The sequence below is a fragment of the Peromyscus leucopus genome, unplaced genomic scaffold (assembly GCF_004664715.2).
Source record: "Peromyscus leucopus breed LL Stock unplaced genomic scaffold, UCI_PerLeu_2.1 scaffold_1299, whole genome shotgun sequence".
Taxonomy (NCBI): Eukaryota; Metazoa; Chordata; class Mammalia; order Rodentia; family Cricetidae; genus Peromyscus; species Peromyscus leucopus.
Genome location: NW_023504445.1, coordinates 3811 through 15000, shown reverse-complemented (window position 1 = coordinate 15000; position 11190 = coordinate 3811). Strand labels below are relative to the sequence as shown.

At 47.0% G+C, this 11190-nt stretch overlaps 1 protein-coding gene and 1 long non-coding RNA gene across 2 annotated transcripts; both read left to right on the top strand.

Annotated features, from left to right (window-relative positions):
- Positions 1-215: 215 nt before the first annotated feature.
- Positions 216-5577, top strand: LOC119087106. The gene is made up of 4 exons (XR_005090548.1): positions 216-2260; positions 4503-4540; positions 4758-4789; positions 5299-5577. It is a non-coding gene; the product is annotated as an uncharacterized LOC119087106 (long non-coding RNA).
- Positions 5578-9426: 3849 nt separating this feature from the next.
- Positions 9427-10777, top strand: LOC114687978 (histone acetyltransferase KAT2B-like). Its single transcript, XM_037201741.1, has one exon. The coding sequence runs from the start codon at positions 9522-9524 to the stop codon at positions 10482-10484; it is 963 nt and encodes a 320-aa protein (XP_037057636.1). The 5' UTR covers positions 9427-9521; the 3' UTR covers positions 10485-10777.
- Positions 10778-11190: the final 413 nt, after the last annotated feature.

Here is an 11190-nt window from a genome sequence, read left to right as displayed (position 1 = left end):
CCACACTTGCTGGCTACTTCTGTTCTAACAAGAACTGTTATTAGAAAATGACTGCTTAGCCGGGTGGTAGTGGTACACGCCTTTAATCCTAGCACTTAGGAAGCAGAAGCAGGCAGATCTCTGTGAGTTTGAGGCTAGCCTGGGCTACAAATTGAGTTCCAGGACAGGCTCCAAAGCTACACAGAGAAACCCTGTCTTGAAAAAACAAACAAACAAAAAAAAACCCAAAACAGACTGTTTTTGATCTGTGTGACTTTGTATGGGATGACATGAGGGTCTGAGGACATTTCTACCAGGAAGTAGAGAGTTATCCTTGCTCACCCGATTCTCAGCCTCAGCAATTGTTCCCTTCTCCCTGTGTAAGCTTCTAAGAGCTGTTCCTCATCCCGCACCCCCCAAAGGAGACAAGATACCCATGTGTGCCCATCCCCCATTCAAGAAGGACCCACTTGTTACTTGAGTGCAGGATCAGAACCTGGTCCCCGGCAGCTCTAACAAGCCAGGCTTGGCCATCTGTCCTCAACAGGACAATGAAAGAGACGGTCACATGAAAAGCAGAGGAAAAAGGCTTACTCAGCATGGCCATACTGGGAAAAGGAACAAGAAGGTTCAGTGACCTGAGCAGCAGCTGGATTCTGACATCACAGTCTTAGGGTGCAGAGGACAGACTGGAGGGGACCAGGCTGTGTCACTTTGCCACAGTGGAGCTGCACATGGGGATGAATGGCCAGAACCAGGAAAAAGTCAAGGCAAAAGCTTTCAGACTTTGTGATTAGCCTGGTGTGGTAGTGCATGTCTGTAACTCCAGTGTGTGGAAGGGGAAGGCAGGAGGATCAGTAGTTCAAAGTCGTCCTTGGGTGTGGAAGACCTCAAACAAACACTCAGTGATTAGATGGATGACACGGGGACCAGGGAACAGGAACAAGTCTAAGTGTGTTGAGAAACACTCTGGTGAAACCACCAAGCCATATAGGAACTGAAAGAGGAAGTCTGTTTGAGAGTGTGTAATGGCGGTTACTTTTCCACTGTGGTGATAAAGCATCGTGATCAAAAGTAACTTGTGGAAGGAAGAATTGGATATGGCTTGTGGTCCAGAAGGAAGGTTAATAGTGGTGGGGCAGCTGAAGCAGGACACTGAGAAGTCACATCTGCAACACATGCAGAAAACCAGGGAGAAAGCTCCAAATAAGTTGCAGCAATATATTCTTAAAATGCACCTCCAGTAACACATAACTTCCAAAAGGCTGCACCTCCTAAACAGTCCATAACCTCCACAATATGACCAAGGGTTCAAATAGGTGAGCCTGTGGTGAAGATTTTTCACTCAAACCTGCACAGGGGTGGGCTGACCAGGTGATTTGTGGTTACAGTTGAAGTGCCTGTGCGGATCTGACAGAGCTGTGAAAAAAACAAAGAACAACAAAGAAAAGTGTGCTTATAAGTCAAAAGAGAAAACACAGAGAGATGGGTCAGGAGTTCAGAACACTGGCTGCTCTGACAGAGAACCTGAGTTCTGCTCCAGCACCCATATCGGGCAGTTTACAACCACCTGTAACTCCGGCTGCAGACCAGTCTGAAGTCCTCTCCTGAATCCCACAGGCATCTACTCTCATGTGCACATAAATTTAAAATTCTAAAAACAAAGCAGTAACAAAAAACTTTAAAAGCTACAGTAGCTAGATAAATAAATGAATAATAGATTTTTCTAAAGAAATACAGTAGCCCTCAGAGAGTACAAGGTGTCAGTGTCCAAGCCTGGGAACCACATTTTGGAGGGAATTGACAGATGCAAGTTGCCCTCTGACCTCCATACAAACTGTGGCACCACCTACCACATAAGTGGAAAAAGACTATGGTCATTAAAACAGCATAGTACGGACCAAGACAAATAGACCAGTAGAGTGAAATATAATCCAGAAAGAGACGGTCTCCAAAGTCACAAAAGGGAAGGCTGGTGAATGCAGAGTAGATGAGGCAGGAGTGGAATGAGGGAACTCAAGGTTGGTGAAGGAAGCAGAGGAGACAGGGGTGGACATGGACCTAGCAGAGATCTGGGGAGGTTGCTGTGTAGGACACAGCCCAGCAGAGGGAGCTCAGGCTCCTCTCTGACTGCCTGGGGCAGGTTCTCTGCTCCCCTGTCCTCTGAAGGTGGTCTGCACACAGAGGACAGCTGAGAGGGGTGGTGGAGGATCAGCACTGATGTCACACTGACACTGTTTCTTCCCACAGGACAGAGGACTAAAGCCGAAACCCCAGCCAGGTGAGCGCCATCCGGGTCCTCTGCAAGAGCAGCCAGAGCTCTTAACCACTGAGCCATCTCTCCAGCCCCTTCAAATAACATAAAAAAGGAGAACCACACACAGGGCTCTTCACATCTCCCTAACCACTGACTCATCCTGTCTGCTCCCTCCTTGTCCTCTATGACCTCAGGCTCCTCAGGACACCAGATTCACACACTGACAAGGAGTGCAGAGGGTCTCAGGAGTCTCCTTCCCAGAACAACACCCCCTTTAGACCTCATTCTTCCTCCCTCTCTCCTTCCATTTCCTGGGCTCCCCTCTCTGTCTCTGTTCCCTCTCATCCTTGAACACCCGCCTGGATTCTACAGCTCTCCCATCCTTCCCTTTCTTCTCTCTGTCTTTCTCTGTGGTCAGTGAGCCCTGCTACCGCAGAATCCTTTGTTCCAGAACTTCCACATCTCTTACCCTTTTCTCCCCACCTCCCAGCCTCTCCACCCTTCTCTCTTGCCTCTTCTTTTCCTACTGTACATGGCCTGCTCTGAACCTTCTTCCTCCAACCCCTTTTTTCTGAGAAATGGTCTCATTTAGTCCAGGCTGGCCTCAAACCCACTACGAAGCCAAAAATGACCTTGAACTTCTGATCTTTTGCTTCCACCTCCCAACTGTTGGAAGGACAGGCATCTTACCACATCCGGCTTATGAGGTGCTGGGATGGAACCCAGGGCCTTGTGCAGATAACTCAAGCATCCACTAGCCACACTGCATCCCAGCTTCCTCCATCTCTCTCCCTGTGGACTCTTTGGCCAGATGCCCTTCCTCCAGTCCCATCTCAGGTCCTTTCTTACCGAACCCAGCCTGAGCACCTACCAAGAGATCTGAAACTTTCTTGTCTTCTAGTTTTCCAGGTAATGTGAGAGAATAGACTTGGTTCTTCCTATTTCTAGTCTCTTTCCCGCCCAGGACAAGCTGATTTCCTAGAATGACTCCCCTTCAGCTAGTGCTGAGAGACCTCGGTCAGGCCACCTTCCCAATGGCCTCTCATTCTCTTCCAGAGAAGATCTAATTCTGAGGATGAACTCACTCATACTCATCTAGAGTCACTGAGGATGGCAGAGACCATTCAGAGGGAACCAGCTCCTGGGGTGTGTGTGTGTGTGTGTGTGTGTGTGTGTGTGTGTGTGTGTGTGTGTGTGTGTGTGTGTTCTCCAGTGCCATCCACTCTTTTAAATAATTATGTTTATTGGATTTTGTATGTTTGCGTGCATGTGTATCCATGTGTGTGGGTATGACTTGACATGGCCCACATGTGGCGGTCCCAGGACAACTTCTGAGAGATTTCTCTTTCCTTCCACCTTGTGGATCCTTGGGATGAAACTCAGGTTGTCTGTCTTGATGGCCTGGCCTTATGCACCACGAAATTTCATCTTGGATTTTGGGTTTTCGTGGTTGTTGTTGTTGTTGTTGTTATTGTTTGGTGTGTTTTGTTTGGTTTAGTAGAGACAGGGTCTCCCACTGGGCTGGAACTCACCAGTTGGACCAGGTTGGTTGGCCAGTGAACATCAGGAGTCCCCTGTCTCCACCTCCTGAGCACTGAGATTACAAGCATGCCCACCATGCGCAGTTCTGTGTGTGTTGTTACTGTTCCTGTGTGTGTGCACGTGCAGGTGCACATCCACATGTGCCCGAGTGTGTGTGTGTGTGTGTGTGTGTGTGTGTGTGTGTACTTGTGCATGTGTGTGAAAGCCAGAGGTCTATGTTGTAAGTCTCCTCAGGTTCTCCCACCTTTATTCAATATTTATTTTGAGGCAGGGTCTCTCACTAACCTGAGTTCATCAGTTGGGCCAGGCTGCCCAGACAATGAGCTTCAGGGATCCTCCTCTCTCCATCCCCACTCTCCAGGCACATCCTGTCCAGCTTTTTTCACATGGGTCCTGGGGGATCTAAATCTTGGTCTTCGTGTTTGTGAAGTGGGCACTTTGCCAGCTGAACCATCTCTCCAACCCTCCACTCTATCTTTTGAGACAGGGTCTGTCCCTGAATCTAGAGCTCATCAGTTAGTCCAGGCCAATGAACTCCAGGGATGTATCTGCCTGTCTCTGCTTCTCCAGCATCCAGCATCCTGTGGGTCCTGGGTCTGCAATCAGGACTTCCTGTTTATGTGACACTTACTTACCTAACTGAGCCATCTCTGCAGCCCAGCACCTGATGTCTTAACCCTTTCCTGTCCAGATTCTGACATGTTGCCCATTTGTTCCTGTGCAGGGACCTCATTGAAAACACTGAGAATGTTGAACCTGAAGGTAAATTCTGCCAGCTTCCTGTTTCCTCACCTGGCTCTGCCTTCTTCTCCCAAGACCCCACACTTACATGAGCATCCCTCTGTATTTTCTCCCTTCCTTCCTCCACCCTGTCCCTCCCATGTAACCAAGATCCTCACCTCACTGTTGGAACTCCCAGCCATCTGTCTCCCTCCCTGTCACAGTTTGACCTCAGCACTCTGTGTTCCTTTTTCTCTAGGGCAATATATGGACCTCAAAGTGAACACCAAGGTAAGCCACTCAGACTCAGGCCTGAGGGAAGTTAAAGGGATGTTGAAGAAGGAGACAGAAGGGTGGACAGCTGCTGCAGGTGTGGGCAGGACACTCAGGCTGCAGCTGCTGCAGGTATGGGCAGGACACTCAGGCTGCAGCTGCTGCAGGTGTGGTCAGGACACTCAGGCTGCAGCTGTGGGGAGGCACAGGCTGCAGTGGCAGGGTGGGGACAGCTGCAGCTGCGCAGGGGGGGACACTCAGGGGCTGCAGGTGTGGGCAGGACACTCAGGCTGCAGCTGCTGCAGGTGTGGTCAGGACACTCAGGCTGCAGCTGCTGCAGGTGTGACAGGACACTCAGGCTGCAGCTGCTGCAGGTGTGGGCAGGACACTCAGTCTGCAGCTGTTACAAGTGTGGGCAGGACACTCAAGCTGCAGCTGCTGCAGGTGTGGCAGGACACTCAGGCTACAGCTGCTGCTTTATGGTGGCCACAGCTGCACTGCTGCCATCCAACCTCTTGTCCCCGCAGGATAACAACATCGTGTATGCCTCCATTGCCCGCTCAAGCCCAGCCTCCCCAGGACCACCACCCTGCCAGCCTGTCCATGGGAACCCCCAGGGAGAGACTGTGTACTCCATCATAAAGACCAAATGAATGGGTCTGGGTGACGATCTCAGAGTCACATGTGCTTCTAGTAGGAAGACTCCCAGCTTCCAATGATACCCACAGCCAGAGACAAAATCTCATGGGTCACTGATACCCATGGCCAGAGACAGAAATCCACAGGTCAGGGCGTTTGAGCTCAGAGAAATTGAGAAAATCCCAGTTCTCTTTTCTAACTTCCTAGATTTTTCTCACAAAAATAAAACAATGTACAAAATTTGCCTAAATGATTCTAATTAAGAGTCACTAATGTGACCGTTAACTTCTGGCCCTCTAAGATTCCCTCCTCTATCACTTTTTTTCTAGCTGCCCAAGGCAGGTGATGCCCCAAATGCTGGCAGCCTGTCTACAAGATGTACACCCACATCTGGGTGGGTAATAACCACCACACAGTGACTGGTTCCCATGGATCACCACACATCAGCAGCAACCCTAGATAGATGGTGTGAGACAGGGAACTAAACACCAGATGGTCACAATGCTTTCCTAAGGCCATGTTGCCCCCAGGAAGTAGGAGAGTCAAGACCACAGAGATGCTTTTCTGAAGGTTCCCCAGGCCTGGGTCCTGCTGCTTTCCCCAGCCTCCTACACCCTCCAGAGAAGGCAGGTTGCTATAGGGAAATGAAAGGAAGTACAGCCTAAGCAGTGGACCCAGAGACCTGCTTTATTACCCATGATGCACAGCTATGACCTGAAGCATGGAGCAGGTCACCAACCCCGACATTTAACATCTGCTCAGGATCACTGAGAGGCAGTCAGCAGTAGAAGGACCAAAGCACACTACTCCTCAAAGAGGCCCGCCAGGAACTCCTCTGAGCCATCCCTCTGCTGCGACTCCCCTCTCTCCTCTCCCTCTCCAGTGTCTTCCATGAGTTGCTCCAAGTCCAGGTCACTGGAACCATCATCTTCAGGAGGGAGTCTTGCTTCCTTCTCAGTCAAGGGCTCCTGAGGCCCAGGACCTTCCTTTCCCAATGGACAAGCCCCGTGTGGAGCTGGTGGAGCAGGGCACTTTGATACAATTTTTATTTCCTTCTCCACGGGTAAGTGGTCACTGAGGCCTTCCTTTTAGAAACTCTAAAATTTTGTTTTGTTTTGTTTTGTTTTGTTTTTGTTTTTCCCAACAGGGTTTCTCTGCTTAGCTTTGGAGCCTGTCCTGGAACTCACTCAGTAGACCAGGCTGGCCTCAAACTCAGAAATCCACCTGCCTCTGCCGTCCAAGTGCTGGGATTAAAGGTGTGTGCCACCACAGCCCACACATTTTTTAGGGCCTAAAGAGAACAAAGGATAAAGTTAAGAGTCCCATTAAGTCAACCTATCCTGATATTTTTGGATTCTTATGTTTAAAGCATCTGAAAGGATTGTCTTTGCCAGAATTCAGAACATGGGCTTTCAGGTCACACTTATATTCCAGCCTTGTGGTAACTGTGTGTTCAACATGAGTCTTAAACAAATCTGAACACTTCTGAGCCTTACTTAGTACATTTTTATCTGAAATGTTAAGGGGCTGGAAAGATGACTCAGCAGTTAAAACAACTTGCTGCTCTTGTAGAAGACTGTGTTTCAATTGCCAGTGCCCACATGGTGGCTCACAACCACCTGTAACTCCAGTTCCAGAGGATATGACTCTCGAATAATATTCATGGACCAGCCTTAACAATACTCTTCTCAGGGTCCCCGAGAGACACTGCCAACATCGAACTAATAAATCTAGATTCACCAGTTCTTTGACCATTTACTGTATTCCTCTTGACAAAATTCTATCTATACAGCTCAGCTCCATCCTCACATTCAGTTCCTTTCTGTAGACAAATTGCTAAATGGTCTTATTAAATAAAAACCATGGAGACAGAAATTTGGGTTAAAGCCGGAAAGAGATCAGAGAATCAGAACAAGCCACAGCTAACATCTCCTCATCAACTTCTCTGCCAAACATGTTTCCATGAACTGAGAGACTCTGAGTCCTCATCCAAGTAGATCTCAGCTGAACTGCTGCTCAAAAGTCTAAAATCTTAAAAAAAAAAAAAACCTAAAAAAAAATCTCTAGGTCCTCTTTTTCATGCCTTATATACCTTTCTGCTCCCTGCCATCACTTCCTGGGATTAAAGGCATGTGTCTTTCCCAAGCAAGACATGAGATCTCAAGCACTGGGATTAAAGGTCTCTGTCACCACTGCCTGGCTCTGTTTACAGTGTAGCCTTGAACTCACAGAGATCGAAATGCATCTCTGCCTCTTGAATGCTAGTATTTAAGGTGTGTGCTACCATTGCCTAAACCTTGATGTTTAATATAGAGGATGTTATGTGAATTTGAAGTCTGCAGAAAGATGATGGGGCCCCACCTCTCTGTACCTATTTTTCCTGTCCTCATAGTTTTAGTAAGCTCCTATGCTTTTGACCTCATTCATCTTCATCCCATTCCTTTGTCCTCCATCTCTCCTACTTAGCTCCTTTCTCCTGGTTCTCAAAAAAACTCTACAAGAGATCTGCTTTATCCTCTACAGAATCTCTGCCTTCCTCCCGGCTCTCTGGTCACATGGTTCTGTCTTCCAGGAATCCTGTTCCACCTTATGAAAGACCCTAACACTTCAGGCTTACACACACGCCCCAGCCTCAGGAAATGAGAAACTAAAAATCTAGTTCCAAGGGCAAGTTGAGTCAGCCATTGTTCAACCACCCCTGCCACAATGTAACAATGTTAAAAGGTTTCTGTTAAGAGATGTGCTCAAATGTGACTGGGATAGTTGCAGGTGTTCCAGGAAGGACCACTGTGACCTTTGTGTAAACTCCACTCCCGCCCTGATACCCCCCCTTGAGGTTTCAGGAAGAATGTGCATGCTGACAACTGTACCCCCTCTGTGATCACTCTGTAACCAGATCATGATCTCTCATGAAACAAATTTGTATGGGAATTGTAATCTTATGGCTTTTGTGGGTTTTCCCTTTAAAAGCCTCCATGGGGCTACAGTAAGATGTGACTCTTGCTCTAAGGAGCAGAGTTTGCCCGTCTGTACAGACGTTCAATAAACACCTCTTGCTGTTGCATCAACTGGACTGGAGTCTGGCTTCTTGGAGTGCCCCCTTGAGAAGGTAGTACCCTGGGTCTGTGGCCTATCACTTTCACATTACCTGAATATGTAAAAACCTCCTTGTTCTCAGTCAATTGCTCTGGAGTGCCACTATGCCTGAAGGCAAGGGATGGTCTCAGCTATTCTGTCCCCTGTGAGTCCTTCAGTGCTTTGATTAGGGCTGGCCCTAGCTAAAGGGGAATTTTGCAAAAGGCTAATACTCAATTCAAATGCTGAAATGGATCAGTAAGCTCAGAGGAAGAAGGCCCTGCCTATTTGAACTTACCCAAATACTGGCCTGAGAAGGATGCTCACACATACATGTTCTAAGGGAATTATGAGCACAAGAAATTCATCACATGGCTGAACACCCTAACTGTCATGATAGAACCCTTATCCAGTGACTGATGGAAGCAAATACAGAGATCCATGGCCAAGTCTCAGGTGGAGCTCCAGGAGTCCAATCGAGGAGAGAGAGGAGGGATTATATAGCAAGAGATATCGAGACCATGATTGGAAAAAGTACAGAGACAACTAGCCAAACAAGTGGAAACACATGAACTGTGAACCAATAGCTGAGGAGCCCCCATGTTACTTGACAAGGCCTCTGGATAAGCGAAACAGTTGTTTAGCTTGAACTGCTTAGGGTGCCCCCAGGCAGTAAAACCAGGACCTGTCCTTAGTGCATGAGCTGGCTTTTTGGAACCTAGTGGCTATGCTGAGACACTTTACTCAGCTTTGTTGCAGAGAGGAGGGGATTGGACCGGCCTCAACTGATCATACCAGGCTCTGCTGACTCCCCAGAGGAGACCTTGCCTTGGAGTAGGTGGGAATGAAAAATGGGTTGGCGGGAAAAGCTAGGGGATGGGAGGAAGGAGAACAAGGGAATCCATGGTTGATATTTAAAACAAATAGAAAAAAATCTTAATAAAAAAAAAGACAAAGGCTGGAAGAGCGCAGGGGTGTCATTGAATTCCATGTGGTGGGCAATTCCCTGAACCAGAAACCAAACAAGAAGATCCTGATGTGGCTGGTGGGCCTACAGAATGTGTTTTCTCACCAGCTCCCCCGGATGCCCAAAGAGTACATCACACGGCTCGTCTTTGATCCGAAACACAAAACCCTTGCTTTAATTAAAGATGGTCGTGTCATTGGTGGTATCTGTTTCCGGATGTTTCCATCCCAGGGATTCACAGAAATTGTTTTCTGTGCAGTAACCTCAAATGAACAAGTCAAGGGCTATGGAACACACCTGATGAACCATCTCAAAGAATACCACATAAAGCATGACATCCTGAACTTCCTCACATATGCAGATGAGTATGCCATTGGCTACTTCAAGAAGCAGGGTTTCTCCAAAGAAATAAAAATACCTAGAACCAAATATGTTGGGTACATCAAGGATTATGAAGGAGCCACTTTGATGGGATGTGAGCTGAATCCTCAGATTCCATATACAGAGTTTTCTATCATCATTAAAAAGCAGAAGGAGATCATTAAAAAGCTGATAGAAAGAAAACAAGCCCAGATTCGAAAAGTCTACCCTGGACTTTCATGTTTCAAAGATGGAGTTCGGCAGATCCCTATAGAAAGCATTCCTGGAATCAGAGAGACAGGCTGGAAACCAAGTGGAAAAGAGAAAAGTAAAGAGCCCAAAGACCCCGAGCAACTGCACAGCACCCTTAAGAACATCCTGCAGCAGGTGAAGAGCCATCAAAGTGCTTGGCCTTTCATGGAACCTGTGAAGAGAACAGAAGCTCCAGGATATTATGAAGTTATAAGGTTCCCCATGGATCTGAAAACCATGAGTGAACGCCTCAGAAACAGATACTATGTGTCTAAGAAATTATTCATGGCGGACTTGCAGCGAGTGTTCACCAACTGCAAGGAGTACAATCCTCCTGAGAGCGAGTACTACAAATGTGCCAGCATCCTGGAGAAGTTCTTCTTCAGTAAAATTAAGGAAGCAGGGTTGATTGACAAGTGATTTCTTTTCCTTCGACACTCATCAGCAGTGTGCCTAAAGCAGGTGGTTTAGGTTTGGGCTTTTGTTGTTGTTGTTTATTTTTAAGAATTGTACATCATGGGTTGAAGAGACTTGTAATAATTAGCACTTTTGAAAAACAAGCAAAACCTCTTTTTAGCTTTTCAGAGACGTATTTAAATGAAAATCATAGAAATTTTTTTTTATTTTGTGGAATAGATTTTACTCTATTTACATATCTATCATGTAAATTTTCTCTGGCATGTCCAGTAGCTAACTATTGCATGGTAGATGATCAGGGCTTCCTCAAAACCTGTATGTGAGGAAATTGCACACAGTACCGAGATTTAGGGGAATCTAGAGAAAATTTTGACCATGAATGCCTCCATTTTTTTCTAATGTAACATGAGAGTTTATTTTATTCTGAAGGACTTTAAGAAAAGGGTCCATGATACACTTGTCAAGGTGAACCTTGTGATGTTTCAAGTCTCATTGTAGACCTTTTACAAATATATATTTTTAAAACACTCATCTAGATGAGGTGCTTTGAGCAGTTCTGAAAAATGCAGCATCTGCAACAGCAGCTGCTTTGACTCCTAAAGACGGGACTTTCTATAAGTGCCCGGGACTTTGATCATTCTGTCTACCTATCACAGACTTGGGAGTGCACAAGCACTATTTAATAATTCTTGGCAGATATGTACCCATC

Excerpts from the sequence above, each read along its gene's own strand:
- LOC114687978 (XM_037201741.1), top strand. The coding sequence starts at position 9,522 with ATGTGGCTGGTGGGCCTACAGAATGTGTTTTCTCACCAGCTCCCCCGG.